This window comes from Lepisosteus oculatus, chromosome 27, assembly GCF_040954835.1.
Source record: "Lepisosteus oculatus isolate fLepOcu1 chromosome 27, fLepOcu1.hap2, whole genome shotgun sequence".
Taxonomy (NCBI): domain Eukaryota; kingdom Metazoa; phylum Chordata; class Actinopteri; order Semionotiformes; family Lepisosteidae; genus Lepisosteus; species Lepisosteus oculatus.
Genome location: NC_090722.1, coordinates 10,602,026 through 10,617,599, shown reverse-complemented (window position 1 = coordinate 10,617,599; position 15,574 = coordinate 10,602,026). Strand labels below are relative to the sequence as shown.

General features: G+C 56.3%; 2 protein-coding genes across 3 annotated transcripts; both read left to right on the top strand.

Moving 5' to 3' along the window:
• Positions 1–4,641: 4,641 nt before the first annotated feature.
• On the top strand, positions 4,642–10,287 carry LOC138225359 (DNA-binding protein REPIN1-like). Its single transcript, XM_069185355.1, has 4 exons — positions 4,642–4,828; positions 5,598–5,732; positions 6,867–7,126; positions 8,353–10,287. The coding sequence occupies exons 2-4, from the start codon at positions 5,603–5,605 to the stop codon at positions 9,202–9,204; spliced, it is 1,242 nt and encodes a 413-aa protein (XP_069041456.1). The 5' UTR covers positions 4,642–4,828; positions 5,598–5,602; the 3' UTR covers positions 9,205–10,287.
• A 1,196-nt stretch (positions 10,288–11,483) lies between these two features.
• Positions 11,484–15,484, top strand: LOC102695948 (fap1 adhesin-like). 2 transcript variants are annotated; one of them, XM_015368759.2, is made up of 3 exons: positions 11,484–11,909; positions 12,533–12,915; positions 14,111–15,484. In XM_015368759.2, exons 2-3 carry the CDS (start codon positions 12,642–12,644, stop codon positions 15,304–15,306), a joined length of 1,470 nt encoding a protein of 489 aa, XP_015224245.2. In that variant the 5' UTR covers positions 11,484–11,909; positions 12,533–12,641; the 3' UTR covers positions 15,307–15,484. The 2 variants fall into 2 exon arrangements, with proteins under 2 accessions (XP_015224245.2, XP_069041439.1); XM_069185338.1 differs by having other exon boundaries at positions 11,710–11,726.
• The last annotated feature ends 90 nt before the right edge of the window (positions 15,485–15,574 follow it).

The window sequence follows — 15,574 nt, the reverse complement described above, 5'->3', positions numbered from 1 at the left end:
GGACCTGAACCACTGGACCAGCTGTCCTCCTGGTGTAACAGGACTGGACCTGAACCACTGGGCCAGTTTCCATCCGTGTAGAAAGATATCCTGGATTTGAATATTTCATTCAGTTTAGTGTGTCAGAGTGGAGGAAAGGAAAAGAGAACTTCACAACCCCGCCTATGCCGGTGCCTCCGCACAGGTGAAACAGGTGGTTTCGTGCCGGGCGAGAGGGGGGTCGTGGGTTTCCGGTTGGCCCCGGAAGTGCTTGTAAATTTAAACAAAGCTCGAGGGCTCTTGCACAGTCGTGGGGGTTTGGAATCTCTTCCTGTCGAAGATAGAGAGGGGGGGAGGTTTCATATAGAAACACACCCACCTGCATTCATGTACTGGGGTTTTTCCTGTCTAAAATCGCGATTTGTTTTATTTTTTTCAATTTGGGTGTTTTTACATCCGTGAGTTTTTAAACGAAATAAAAAAGGCAGAAACTCTAATACACGCAGATTTCATGCCACGGTAAGAGTTGGGAAAATATTTCTAATTTGTTTTTGGCGAGGCAGTGATTGCATCTTCCCCTCCGACTTGAGCATTTTTAACACCTTCGTGTTTATCATTCCCGGCTCGGGAGGCCATGTTTCCGTGCGATATCCAAGTTCCTTATTGCATCTGTGTTTATTTTCAATTTTACTGGTTAAATACCAGTTAAGCCCACTGCGTAGAGAACACACACACCGTCCTCGGAAATGTGTTGCACTTAATGATTGCGCTAGAACTATTATTATTGTTTTTTTCAAAGTGGACCGTGATTGTAAACGAAAAGTCAACAATGTATTAGGAACGCAGCAAACTTCCAGCAAGAATAAACCATTTTCTCATCCTTTGACAAATGTGATGCAATTGTACGTATTGATATTATTATTTTATTTTACTATTGTTGTTGTCAATTATAATAATAATAATAATGTAGGTAGTTTAAATAATCATTAAAGACTTCTGGATTTAGGCGTCTGAACAAAAAAAGCAGTATTAAAAAACAAGTCAAAAACATGTTTACGTTTTTTTTAATAGTACAAATGAAAATGGGTAGCTGTTTTGGTTTTTCAGTTAAATAATTGCATTTGTAATTGTACATTTTTGTATACTGTGGTGTCATCAAGTTGGAAAAAACGTAGAAACAATACAACAGCCTTTTCATCATTACAAATACTCGGAACGCTATTTTGACTACAGGGGTAATGGTATTTGTTTTTATACCGTATTTCATTTTCGAAACAGCATGCAGACATGCACTGCTGTAACTGCACAGTATGCTCCCTGTGTTTTAGTCAGTCCGCGGATATCCTGTTAATTACTCAGGATTCCTAAAATTTGTGGAGGAGCCAGGGTATCAGCACTGCTGGGCGGCTTGTTCCACACCCCCGCCGCCCTTTGTGTAAAGAAGTCCCAGTCTGTTGTGTTTACAACTTCCCCCGTCGAAGTTACTTGAAATGGATTTCTTTCTGGACAGAATGGCAAAAAAAAAAACTTTGTGAAACCTACTTAGCAAAAATAAAACTGAAGTTTTTAGGAAACTTCCGTGGGTTTCACAGAACTTGTTTTTAAATTGACCATGTTTTGAGAATTGATTGATTTTTATTTCTATGAATTGGCAACATTACTCTGCTCTCCTCCCCACTGATAGCTGATGTGTGGGGAGCGTTCTGGCGCACTATGGCTGCCGTCACATCATCCAGGTGGGGCTGCACATTGGTGGTGCTGGAGGGGATCCCCATTACCTGTAAAGAGCTTTGGGTGGGGTGTCCAGAAAAGTGCTATATAAGTGTAAGCAATTATTATTATTATTATAATTATTATTATTATTTCAACTTCCCCCTCCCCTTACAGGCAGGAACCCCGAGGGCTTCACCTTCGGCCGAGAGCGCCCTCCGCTGGAGAGAAGGCGGAGAGAGTCCGATGTCCGAGGAGGGCTGGAAGAGGGGGAGGGGGGGTGCCAGGGGGGCGGAGCCCGACCTGCTGCCCAATGGGGAGCCCAAGCCCCTGAAGAGGGGGAGGGGCCGCCCGCGGGGCTCCGCCTCCTCCAGGGAGGCCCCTGGTGTCCTGGGGGAACCCGGGCATCCGCGCAGAGCCCCGCAGGAGCTGGAGGCGGACCGGAGTGCCGGGGCGCCCCCCCGGAAACGGGGGCGACCCCCAAAGACGCCCAAGAGACGCGGGCGGCCGCGCAAGACCCCCCTGCCGCCCAAGGAGGCCGAGACGGCGAAGGGGCCGCGCGTTTGGAAGCCGCTGGGTCGACCCCGGATCTACCCGCGGGCGGAGCCGGCCAGCCCCGCGCCAGGAGCGCCCCGGGGGCGCGGGCGGCCACGCAAGCCCGCCAGGGCCGCAGGCATCGCGGCGCGGGGGGCGGCGCCGGCCGCCGGGGCCGGAGAGCGGGGCGCGGGCGGGAGGAGCCGGGCTCGGCCGCAGGGGCCGGCCAGCTCCGCCCCTCCTCCGGCGGGCCGGCGGGCGCAGACGCCGGAGCCGCGGGCCGGGCCGGCGGGGGGGAGAGGAAGCACCGCGCCGCGGGGCAGGCGGACGCGCCGCGGCCGGGCGCAGAAGACGAGCCTCCGCGGCGCCCCCTAGAGGCGGCGGCAGGGGGGCCGCCCCGCGGGAGCCTGCCCCTCCCTCCTGCTTGTCCCGCAGCGTCTCTGACCGGACTCTCGGTGGTCTGGCGTGCGCCGAGGGCTCGGACCAGCTGCGGCCCGCCCTGCTCCCGGCTCGCGGGCCGAGAAGTGACGTGTTGTTGGGCCCTGAAACAGACCCCACGTCTCGGACCCGACTGCTCGATCGATCGGCGGGATCGGCGGTCGGGCCGCACCAAGCCGATCGCTCGTCTCCCAGGCCTGTCGGCTGCCAGCCAGCGCCACGTCTTTCTCTCAGTGGCCGAGGAGCAGAACCCGGCTCTCGGCTCATGGGAACTCAGACCTGGGCGCTGGGCACCTGTGGTCCTGTGGGGCTCGTGCGCGGGGCCGAGCTCAGGGCAGGCCTCCTCGTGCTTAATCCAAAATCCAGATTTTAGAATTATTTTATAGTTTTTATTGTTTCTTTATTAGTGCCTGACTTTAGATCTAGACAACCAAAGTTTAGCTGGTTATACCTCTCTCCAAGCAGGATTCTTGAACTCAATTACCAGATTGAACCAAAATGTTTCTTAACCAGATTAATCCAGATTAACCATTATCCTGATTGAAGACCCCCAGAGCCCCTGAAGGACTGGGTGTTTGATTGGACCAGAGTTCAAGACCTGTGTTAAATGATTTAAAGACATCCGCCCACTTTCTACAGGTGTTTTCTTTCTTCACTAGCCTGATTGTGCAGTTCCTTACCTCATTGTCCTTTCCTTCTGTCCTGTGACATTCTCAGATGTCTTTTGGCTACTATGTCTGAGATTATTAAAACTAAAGATTTTGAATTTGATCTTTGTAAACTAAATGTGAGGTTGTAGGGCGCGTAGCCAATGGAAATGGTTGTGTAGGTAAAAAGGTTGATTGTGATGGAAAATGTTTTTGGTAGCTGGATATAGCAGTATAACTGTACTGTATTGAGTGCCTGTCTAGTGGACTGTTCGGCTAATTGTTTTCTTGTTTAGTGTATAAAATTCCTCTCTTTGTTTTGCTAACAAAAGGAAGCAGAAGGGAGGCTTTAACAGATGTCTGCTGAGAGGACAAAATGAAGAACAGAGTGTGTTCATCACTGGTTAACGGACAAGTGGAGTGTGAAGGCTGCACCTTGGGCCTGTATCTGACCCTGTGTGTGTGTGTCAAACCTGTATCTGACCGTGCGTGCGTGCGTGCGTGCGTGCGTGCGTGCGTGCGTGCGTGCGTGCGTGCGTGCGTGTGTGTGCCAGGCCTGTGTCTGACTCAAATGTAGCTTCAAAACAACTGAATAAAAAAGAAGTTGAAAACTAAAGATGAAAACCCAGATGCAATGGTAACATTTTTAGAACCGTTTATCAAAGTCCAGGCTTAATTCAGTGTTTACGTTAAAAATCTTTGTATCTGATAAGTGGCAGAGTTTTGAATTTTGTAAAGTTTTTAAAAAGGCCTTGAATTAGATCTGCCTTTCAGAGCATTTAACCTCTGTTTTTATAATGGAAGTCTTTTGTTCTTTTTATTAAAAGTGTATGTATTTTTAGTAAGAAACATAAGATACTTTGATCTGATTGTTTTAAATCAATAAAAAATGGTCTAGCTGTTACGTTACCCTCTGTTTTCTTATATATGCCTCACTATTCGATAGATTAATTAATTACACTTATATAGCGCTTTTCTTGACACTCCACTCAAAGTGCTTTACAGGTCATGGGGATCCCCTCCACCACCACCAATGTGCAGCCCCACCTGGATGAGGCGACGGCAGCCATAGTGCGCCAGAACGCTCACCACACATCAGCTATTAGTGGGGAGGAGAGCAGAGTAATGAAGCCAATTCATAGAGGAGGATTGTTAGGATCACATCCAAAAGCTGGATGTGATTTTTCACAGCTGGATGTGATCCTGGGATCCTTTAGCTGCTGAAAAACTAAACAGACTAGATGGGCTGACGCATGCCTGACGTTATTAACCAGAACGAAGCCCTTAGATTAATTGGCCAATCACAAACCATGGGCTGCCCGGATGGCCGCTTCTCGTCGTGGAGATTACGTCACGCTTGCTAAATGACGAGAGAGTGCGGCGCAGCGGGAGAAGGGAAGTGGAGGAGAGGCGCAGCCGCCTCCTGCACCCCGGGCTGGAAACCCACCCCTGTCATGTGACAAGGGTCGAACACTCCCCCCTCCTCTCCGACTTCACCGCACTGGGAATCCTGGGAGAGGGTAAGCGCAGCGCTGCTGTCTGTTTACACATCGTTTCTGCACGAATTTACTCGTGTTTTCGGCTAAGTTCTTGCCGGCTGGGGGTCCAGGCGGGGGGTCCCCCCGCTCTGGGCGGTGTGTTTCGTGCGCGGGGTCCCCTGGTGTTTTTAAACCTCGGCCCCGAGACCAAGTCTCTCCGTCTGTGTGTCTCCTCCGTGTGCCCGAGTGCGCCCGGCTCCCCCAGTCTGCCCGGGCTTTGGGTGAGCTCGGCTCCGGTACTTCGGGGTCCCATTCGGGCCCGGGGTCCCCTGCGGCGCATGGGCGGCGGGTGGGGGTGAGTCCGCGGGAGCTGGGGTCTGCGGGTCCCGCGGCGGGGACGGCCGGGCCTGAGGCCTGTGCTTCCGGCCGGCCTGCGCTGCGTTGCCGCGGAGGGGCCGGCTGTGCGCCCCTACCCGGCGGGTGGGCTTGTCCACCGGGGACTGGCCGTGGTCATCAGGGTTTACTGGTCAGCCTTATGTCACCCATTCCTGCAGACTTCGAGCAACTGCATCAAGAGAAATTTAAATAAAAACTGTGTGTCTCTATTAACCCCTCCCTCTCTCAGTGCAGTGTTAATGTACTGGAGTGTCCAGTCAGTGTGTCTGTATTAACCCCTCTCTCTCTCAGTGCAGTGTTAATGTACTGGAGTGTCCAGTCAGTGTGTCTGTATGAACCCCTCTCTCTCTCAGTGCAGTGTTCATGTACTGGAGTGTCCAGTCAGTGTGTCTGTATTAACCCCTCTCTCTCTCAGGCACTATGGACATCGATGGAGTGACGATACAAGAGGTGCGAGTGGGGGAGGAGGTGGCTCCGGAGGTCGATGGTGATGCAGAGCCCTACACCTTCATCATCCCAGAGGCTCCGGCCCCCTCTGTCATTCAGTCCTGTGAGTCCAGCTGCTCCTTTCACTCTCCCTCCTCTCCTGTACTTGTCTGGCTGGTTAACAGTAATCTTATTTATCCCTCCTGCTTTCCTCTCCTCTCTCTCCCCTCCTCTCAATTCAGTTCAAGAAACTTTATTGGCATGACAAATGAATTTCCGTGTTGCCAAAGCATGTACAATTAACACAACATCTATAGACATTTACAGTACACACACATCATAATACATTTACATGCAAACATCTGGAGCATTACTGTTCCTCAGGCTGGGACAGGAGATCCCACACTGGGCTGCCAGTTCAACTGAGTTCCTCCTCCCTCTCCCAGTAGGATTGGGAGCTGTTGTGATTCTGGCAGGTGTGGGAATTCTGGGATTTGATTTTAAAAATTGGTTGAAGAATGTTTCTCATATCCCAGAATATCTGTCACAGTGCAGTAGGAAGTGCACCTTTGTCTCTGTTTCTCCCCACTGGCAGTGGGAGCACAGCCTGTCCTCTCTGGGCAGCCAGGTATGCCTGTGTCCAGTGTCTATGGCCAGGCTGTGGTCACTGAGCCTGTCCTCTCTGGACAGACAGGTCTGCCTGTGTCCAGTGTCTATGGCCAGGCTGTGGTCACTGAGCCTGTCCTCTCTGGGCAGTCAGGTCTGCCTGTGTCCAGTGTCTATGGCCAGGCTGTGGTCACTGAGCCTGTCCTCTCTGGACAGACAGGTCTGCCTGTGTCCAGTGTCTATGGCCAGGCTGTGGTCACTGAGCCTGTACTTTGTCAGGGTCTGTTTCTCTATGCTGTTATTTAGCTTGGTTAGATATTTGGCTAGTTTGTATTGTCTGTTTAGGGTTCTGTAGCATTCCAGTTTGTGTGTGTGTGTGTGTGTGTGTGTGTGTGTGTGTGAGATGTTGCTGTTTGATCTGTGCTGTGATGTGGTTGATTCTAGCAGTGCTGTCCTGAGGCTGGCTGGTGTCGGGGTGGCTCGGGTCAGTGAGCCTCAGCACCAGCTGGCTCAGGGCGCTCGTTGTTGGGCCCAGCTCTTGGCTCGGCAGGGCCTTGTGCTGGCAGGAGTTTCAGGCGTAGCCAGTGCTTTGTGACTCTCTCCCGTGTGTCGATGCTGGAGGAGTTAGGAGTTCTCCCGGCTCTCTCCCCAGACCAGCACGAGAACCTGCAGTGCTTCCAGTGCTTCATCACCTTCTGCAGCTCCAAGGCGAAGGAGCGGCACATGAAGAAGAGCCACCGCGAGGAGTACAAGCAGCAGCTGCAGGAGTGCGACACGCTCTTCACCTGCTACGTGTGCGACCGCACCTTCGCCTCCTCGCAGGAGCTCACCCAGCACCAGGGCGCCCACAACAAGGAGGACAAGCCCTTCAAGTGCCCCCACTGCGAGCAGCGCTTCCGCACCTTCTCCGAGGTCAGAGGGGGAGGGGAGCACAGACACTGGGGGGAGAGGGAGGGAGGGGGGGAACACAGACACTGGGGGAGACAGAGAGAGGGAGGGGGAGCACAGACACTGGGGGGAGAGGGAGGGAGGGGGAACACAGACACTGGGGGGAGAGGGAGGGAGGGAGGGGAGCACAGACACTGGGGGGGACAGAGAGAGGGAGGGAGGGGGGGAGCACAGACACTGGGGGGGACAGAGAGAGGGAGGGAGGGGGGGAGCACAGACACTGGGGGGGACAGAGAGAGGGAGGGAGGGGGGGAGCACAGACACTGGGGGGGACAGAGAGAGGGAGGGGGGAACACAGACACTGGGGGGGACAGAGAGAGGGAGGGGGGAACACAGACACTGGGGGGGACAGAGAGAGGGAGGGAGGGGGGGAGCACAGACACTGGGGGGGACAGAGAGAGGGAGGGGGGAACACAGACACTGGGGGGGACAGAGAGAGGGAGGGAGGGGGGGAGCACAGACACTGGGGGGGACAGAGAGAGGGAGGGGGAACACAGACACTGGGGGGGACAGAGAGAGGGAGGGGGAGCACAGACACTGGGGGGGACAGAGAGAGGGAGGGGGAGCACAGACACTGGGGGGAGACAGAGAGAGGGAGGGGGAACACAGACACTGGGGGGGACAGAGAGAGGGAGGGGGAACACAGACACTGGGGGGGACAGAGAGAGGGAGGGAGGGGGGGAGCACAGACACTGGGGGGGACAGAGAGAGGGAGGGAGGGGGGGAGCACAGACACTGGGGGGGACAGAGAGAGGGAGGGGGGAACACAGACACTGGGGGGGACAGAGAGAGGGAGGGGGAGCACAGACACTGGGGGGAGACAGAGAGAGGGAGGGGGAGCACAGACACTGGGGGGAGACAGAGAGAGGGAGGGGGAGCACAGACACTGGGGGGAGACAGAGAGAGGGAGGGGGAACACAGACACTGGGGGGGACAGAGAGAGGGAGGGGGAGCACAGACACTGGGGGGGACAGAGAGAGGGAGGGGGAGCACAGACACTGGGGGGAGACAGAGAGAGGGAGGGGGAACACAGACACTGGGGGGGACAGAGAGAGGGAGGGGGAACACAGACACTGGGGGGGACAGAGAGAGGGAGGGGGGAGCACAGACAGAGAGAGAGAGACGTGGGGGGCGTAGCGTCTGTGTCCGTGGAGTGCTGCACTGACCTCTGTCCCGTCCTGCCCTGCCAGGTGACGGCTCACCGGCGCCAGGTGTGCCGCGAGAAGCTGTGCGTGTGCCGGGAGTGCGGCGAGACCTGCCGGGGCCCGGCGCTGCTCAGGAGCCACCGCGAGGCCCACCGGCGCGCCGAGAGCGAGGCGCGCCACACGTACCGCTGCGAGAAGTGCGGCCGCGGGTTCGAGACCGAGCAGCAGCTGCTGGAGCACCAGGAGAACCACGCCGGCGACCAGCACTGCAACTCCGGCGGAGCCAAGAGGAGGGGCCGCCCCCCGAAGTCCTACCGGCCCCCCGGCCCTCCCGGGGAGCAGCCGCCGGCCCCACCCCAGCCGGAGGGGCAGGAGGAGGAAGAGGAGGAGAGCAAGAAGGGGAAGAGGAGGAAGAAGAAGGAGGAGGAGGGCGGGAGCAACGACCGGCCGGCGGAGGCGGTGGCGTCATCGGGGGCGGTTGAGAAGCCGAAGCAGGGGGCGCGCCGCGGCCGGCCCCCCAAGACACAGCCCCAGCCGGCGAGGGAGGAGGAGGAGGAGGAGGAGGATGAGGCGGCGGCGGCGGGGGGGGAGGCCGGGGAGGAAGAGCGGGCGGAGCGTCCCGACCCCCTGCCCCTGCCCTGCTCCGACTGCGGCAAGAAGTTCGGCACGGCGGCGCTGCTGCGGGCGCACCGGCGGCTGCACCGCGAGCGCAAGGCCCACGCCTGCCCCGGCTGCGACGAGAGCTTCGCCCGGCCCGAGCAGCTGGCCGCCCACGCCGCGCGCGCCCACGGCGCCGGCCGCCACGCCTGCCCCGACTGCGGCAAGAGCTTCGGCCGCGAGGGCAACCTGCGGGCCCACCGGCAGACCCACGGCGCCGCCGCCGCGGCCGGCAGATAATCGGGATTGTGGGGGGTACGAGAGTGTGCGCGCGCGTGTGTGTTTGCCGCGAGGGGGCGGAGCGGGAAAGGGCCGGGAGCTGTGGGTTGGGGTGTACGGATTCGGGAATTGCGGGGGGAGGGAGGGAGGGGGGAGAAGGGATTTAGTTTGTAACATTTTTAATTTTTCCATCTCGTTTTAAGCGATCCAGGATGCTTCGCGTTTTACTGAATTTTTTTAAACTCGGTCATCTCGTGTTGCTTCTGTGTGTGTGTGTGTGTAGGATGGGGGGGGGCAGGATTTCGGACTCCGCCCTGTCTGCCCGAGTCATTCTCGTCCCCCTGTCCTCGTCGGCCTTCCGGATCCTATCTGTGCCTCTGTGGCTCGTGATTGAGGAGGGAGACTTCTCCGGCTCGGAGGGCCTTCTGCGTGAACGGATCTGGCCAGGTTTTCAAAAGGCTCGGGATGCAGGAGCCTGTGGATCCGGTCTGGGACAGAGCCAGCACCTCCGTCATCCCTAAATCCAGGGTGTCAAAATAATAACTGAAGATGTTCTTGGGGATTTGCGGAAGAGATGAAGCCCCAGTCTCGTCCCACTTGTTTTTGATGGGTTAAAAGCCGCTGTGTTTTCAGGAATGTCTGCAGGCAGTGGGACCCTGGGTTACTGGGATAACCCCGGCCGACTCGCTGGACCGGTAGTGGAGGGAGCAGTGGGTCAGCTTGGTGCTCTTCAGGAAGAGTCTTCGGACGCTCTGGTTACAAACTGGACTGTCAGGCGTGTCTGCTTTCCCACGATGGCATCACCCCCCCCACCCACCCCGAGGAGTCGAGGGGTCCTGGAGCCCCAGTTTCCTGGTGGCGGTGCTCAGTGTGAGGCTCCCCTTCGTCTCCAGGACGGCGAGAAGCAGCAGAATGAGTTTTCACCCCCTCGGGCCGCCGGCCGGGGACCCCCGTGTGTCTGTGTGTGTCTGTCCGTTTTTCTAAAAGCAGAGCAGTTGTGTAACAGAATCTCGGCTGTATGAGACTTCCGACACAGTGTGGCGTTTTAATAATAAAGAGCTCCGGGGCTCAGCCAGGAGGGATCCTGGCGCAGGATAAACCATCTCTTTCCTGTCGCTGCCCAGTCTTTTACACTGATGCTTCCTCTGCTGTGCCAGCAGCAGTAGGAGTGAGCTAGTGCCCAGTGCCTTCACTCCACTGTGCCAGCAGCAGTAGGAGTGAGCTAGTGCCCAGTGCCTTCACTCCACTGTGCCGGCAGCAGTACCAGTGAACATTAATACTTCAGGGATAGTGATATTTGCTGTGGAGAGATGCAGAAAACCTGCAAACACACTGACTCGACATCTGTTTTCTAATCACTTCCAGTTCAGGGTCACAGGGGAGCTGGAACCTATCCCAGCAAGCAACAGCTGCAAGACAGGACACCAGTCCATCACAGGACACACACACACACACACACACACTGGACAGGACACCAGTCCATCACGGGGCAGATGCATGGAAACACACACGCAGCAGGGCCAGTTTTCCCAGAAGCCAATTAACCCAACGTACAACCGGTACGCTGTTGGACTGTGGGAGGAAACCCAGACAAACATCGGGAGAGCACGCAGACTCCACAAAGATGGCTCCCCAGGAATTGAACCCGGAGCCCCAGTGCTGTGAGGCAGTAATGCCAGGCACTGTGCTGACAATCCGCCTTTTTTTAATTTTATGGTGGGTCTAATTAACTTTGTCATGGTAACACCTGTGGCCCTGAGGTGTCCTCAGCACTGTACCCAGCTGAAGGTGGTATTTCCGGCTCAGGGAAGGTGTCTTACTATGGAGGCGCTCACTGGGGTCTACGCTAGCCCAGTGCAGGGCAGGGGGCCTGAGGGGTCAATACATTCAGCAGACAGAGCGCTGTCGACGGGTGACCGCGTGTCCGCTGGAGTCGGACGTGTCGCGCTGGAAACTGATTAATTTAAATTCGCGGTGTCCAGACGTCTGCTGTACTGGGATTGTCACCCCCGGTTCCCTTAAAACTCGATGGGTTCCGTTTAATGTTGTTTAATTGGGGGTTTGGCAACGAAACATTTGATCAATTCTAAAGAAGCCAGTCTCCCAGATTTCTAAGACAATAAAGAACACCTGATTCCAGACCCGAATGGCCTGAGCGGGGAATCTGTCCTGTCGGGAGTAGTGAGTTGATTTCCCCACTAGCGCAGGCTGTGAGGCGCCGACTGGACCGGTCAGCACGTCACGACCGCTGTAGAACGAGACACTTCCTACTCCGGAAGGCACTGGTGACGTCATGCGGGGAAGCGCGGCGAGGCTGGAGGCGCTGGGTCACTTGGCAACGGTTGCTGCGCAGCTTAATTAAATGCCGCGGAGCTCGAAGCGAGAGTTTTCTGTCCTCCCGGCCCCCGGCCCGTGTCCTCCAGCTCTCTCCCCCTAGCGGACAGGCGAGACTTCATTCCGTTCCGTCTCTTCTCAGGATACACCGAGGTTTTAGTGTGATCGGGCCGCTGGCGTTTCTCATCGTCGTCGTCATCGTTACAGCAGTGAGTGCGGTGCTGCCCTCCCTCACAGCTTCTACCCGAAGGCCAAGCTGAGAGCACGAACTTAAGATATTTAAAAAAAAACAATAAACGACCATATTGATATCACCATACACACTGCTGTGGGTCTGATAAGTGACAGTAAAAGCAGAGGGACAGCTGCACTTGAATGAACTCTTTTAGAAGGTAAGGAACAGCAGCAGCTGTAGAACAGAGGTCAGGCGTGTCAACAGCAGCACCAGGACCAGTGGTAGCTACAGCAGTGTGGTAGTAGCAGGAGTGTAATAGTGTAGTAGTAGCTGTAATAGTGTAGTAGTAGCTATAGTGTAGTAGCAGCAGTAATAGTGTAGTAGTAGCAGTTGTGTAGTAGCTATAGTGTAGTAGCAGCAGTAATAATTGTAGTAGTAGCAGTTGTGTAGAAGCAGCAGTAATAGTGTAGTAGTAGCAGTTGTGTAGAAGCAGCAGTAATAGTGTAGTAGTAGCAGTTGTGTAGAAGCAGCAATAATAGTGTAGTAGTAGTTGTGTAGTAGTAGCTATAGTGTAGTAGCAGCAGTAATAGTGTAGTAGTAGCAGTTGTGTAGTAGCTATAGTGTAGTAGCAGCAGTAATAATTGTAGTAGTAGCAGTTGTGTAGGAGCAGCAGTAATAGTGTAGTAGTAGCAGTTGTGTAGGAGCAGCAGTAATAGTGTAGTAGTAGCAGTTGTGTAGGAGCAGCAGTAATAGTGTAGTAGTAGCAGTTGTGTAGTAGCAGCAGTAATAGTGTAGTAAGTGTAGTAGCAGCAGTAGTAACCCTAACCCTAACCCTAACAGGTGCAGAAGCTCAGAGTCGTGGCTGTGCTGGTGTTTCAGGACAAGGACTGACTGGCTGAGCGATTGATGCGCCGGCTGATCTTAGGGTTCCCCGTCTCGCACTGCCGCCATGTCCGGACGCCGCGCCCCAGAATTCCAGGCCCTCCGCCATCTCCCCCTGGCTGTGACGCTGGCGCCCCCCGCCTGCCTCCTGCCTCCCGCCCCCTGTGCGCTGGTGCTGTCCCAGCCGCCCTGTCTCCCCACCGCCATCTTCGGGCCGGTGACCCCCAGAGCGCCGGTGGGGGCCCCCTTCATCACTGCCCGGCCCGCAGAGCACCCCCCGCAGGCCGACCCGGGGATTGCAGCCAGAGCGAGGGGACTGGACAGAGCAGAGAGACTCACAGGTGGGGTCACTTCTCACAGCCCAGGCTCTGCTTCATTCTGTCCTTAACTGAACCCATGTTAGGAATATGTCATAAATTGTATTCTGATATATTGATTATACCCTATCATATTATCAACCCTTCCTCCATTTCCTAACTGCTTTATCAAGTACAGAGTCACAGGGGAGTCATAGTCTATCCCAGCAAGCAACGAGAGCAAGGCAGGGGACACCCTGGACAGGACACCAGTCCATCACAGGACACACACAGACACACACCCTGGACAGGACACCAGTCCATCACAGGACACACACAGACACACACCCTGGACAGGACACCAGTCCATCACAGGACACACACAGACACACTCACACACCCTGGACAGGACACCAGTCCATCACAGGACACACACAGACACACACTCACACACCCTGGACAGGACACCAGTCCATCACAGGACACACACAGACACACACTCACACACCCTAGACAGGACACCAGTCTATCACAGGACACACACAGACACACACTCACACACCCTAGACAGGACACCAGTCCATCACAGGACACACACAGACACACACCCTGGACAGGACACCAGTCCATCACAGGACACACACTCACACACCCTGGACAGGACACCAGTCTATCACAGGACACACACAGACACACACTCACACACCCTAGACAGGACACCAGTCCATCACAGGACACATACACACTCACACACCCTGGACAGGACACCAGTCCATCACAGGACACACACAGACACACACTCACACACCCTGGACAGGACACCAGTCTATCACAGGACACACACAGACACACACTCACACACCCTGGACAGGACACCAGTCTATCACAGGACACACACAGACACACACTCACACACCCTGGACAGGACACCAGTCCATCACAGGGCACACACAGACACACACACACTCACACCAGGGCCAAGTTTCCCAGAAGACAATTAGCCCACCAGCATGTCTCTGGGCTGTGGGAGGAAACTGGAGCACCCAGAGGAAACGCATGGGAACATCGGGAGAACATACAGACTCCACACAGACAGTTCCAGACTTGAACCCAGGGCGCCACTGTGCCGCCCTGCATGTGTTCTGTAGTATGATGTTGTGTTATAATATGCTGTGTCATGTTGTGTAAAGTTGTGTTATACGGTGCTGTTGCCCGTACACTGCCTCTCTCTCTCTTCCAGGGACGTCCAGTGAAGGCCGGAGCCAGCTGGACCTCTGCCAGTCCTGCGGCTGGACGTCCCGGCACTGCTGGCTCCAGTGGCACCGCTGCTGGGCACACCTGCAGCAGGATGAGGACAGGAGCACTGCTGTGCCAAAACTCCGGCCCCAGAAACGCCAGGAGGAGCCCCAGCTGTCTGTTTCCCGGGCCGTATCCCAGCCGTTATCCCATTCTCTCTGCCAGCTTGTCTCCCAGTCTTTATCCCAACCTTCATCCCCCTCTTTATCCCAGCTGTTATGCCAGTCTCTTCCCCAGCCTATATCCCGGTCTATATCCCAGTCTCCCTCCCAGCCTGTCTCCCAGCTTGCATACCAACCTGTCTCCCAGTCACTCTCCCAGTCTTTATCCCAGCCTGTATCCCTGACTGTTTCCCAGCCTGAATCACAGTCTCTCTCCCAGCCTGTCTCCCAGCCTGTCTCCCAGCCTGTCTCCCGGTCTGTCTCCCCACCTGTCCCCCAGCCTGTCTCCCCGCCTGTCTCCCCCCCTGTCCCCCAGTCTGTCTCCCCGCCTGTCTCCCCGCCTGTCTCCCCGCCTGTCTCCCTGCCTGTCCCCCAGTCTGTTTCCCCGCCTGTCTCCCCACCTGTCTCCCCGCCTGTCTCCCCGCCTGTCTCCCCGCCTGTCCCCCAGCCTGTCCCCCAGCCTGTCTCCCCGCCTGTCCCCCAGTCTGTCCCCCAGTCTGTCCCCCAGCCTGTCTCCCCGCCTGTCCCCCAGCCTGTCCTCCAGCCTGTCCCCCAGCCTGTCTCCCAGCCTGTCCCCCAGCCTGTCTCCCAGCCTGTCTCCCCGCCTATCCCCCAGCCTGTCCCCCAGCCTGTCCCCCAGTCTGTCTCCCGGTCTCTGTTGTGTCCCCCCGCCCCCCAGCCTCACCGCCACCCGTGCCCTCTGTGCCGCCGCGGCTTCCGGGCCCCCAGCCAGCTGCGCTCGCACAGGTGCACGCCCACCCGAGTCCTGTGCACCGGCTGTGGCCAGTACTTCGGCAGCCACCACCTCTACCGCCGGCACCGCAGCCTGGGGCAGTGCTCCCGGGCGTGGGGCAGGTCCGTGCCGGCGTCGCCTGAGCTGAGCCCCGGCCCCCGCGCTCAGGACCCCCGCCTTGCCCGCCACAACCCCTCCTCACACCAAAGAGGGGGTCTCAGGGCCCCGGGGCTCTCACCTTCCTAGACCCCCTCCCCCCGAGACCCCCCCTCTCCTGCACTCATTTTGCAGTTTCTGCAAGATCCTGATCCTGTGAATATCTGATTGCCCCACCCTGGCAACCCCCACTAATACCCCACTAACACCCCACTAACACCCCTCACCCCTCTGCTCGAGGCAGAACAATAAAAAGTATTATTTTTTACTTGATGTGTTTTCCTCGTTCCCCCCTTAAAGACTCCTGAATTTTGTTGGGATCTCTGCTCCTCGCTGGACTTAGTCCAATGGGGATTTG

Coding starts and splice junctions, on each gene's coding strand:
- LOC138225359 (XM_069185355.1), top strand. CDS start 5,603: ATGGACATCGATGGAGTGACGATACAAGAGGTGCGAGTGGGGGAGGAG. Junction 5,733..6,866: donor CCCCTCTGTCATTCAGTCCT/GTGAGTCCAGCT, acceptor CTCTCTCCCCAG/ACCAGCACGAGAACCTGCAG. Junction 7,127..8,352: donor GCTTCCGCACCTTCTCCGAG/GTCAGAGGGGGA, acceptor CTGCCCTGCCAG/GTGACGGCTCACCGGCGCCA.
- LOC102695948 (XM_015368759.2), top strand. CDS start 12,642: ATGTCCGGACGCCGCGCCCCAGAATTCCAGGCCCTCCGCCATCTCCCC. Junction 12,916..14,110: donor CAGAGCAGAGAGACTCACAG/GTGGGGTCACTT, acceptor TCTCTCTTCCAG/GGACGTCCAGTGAAGGCCGG.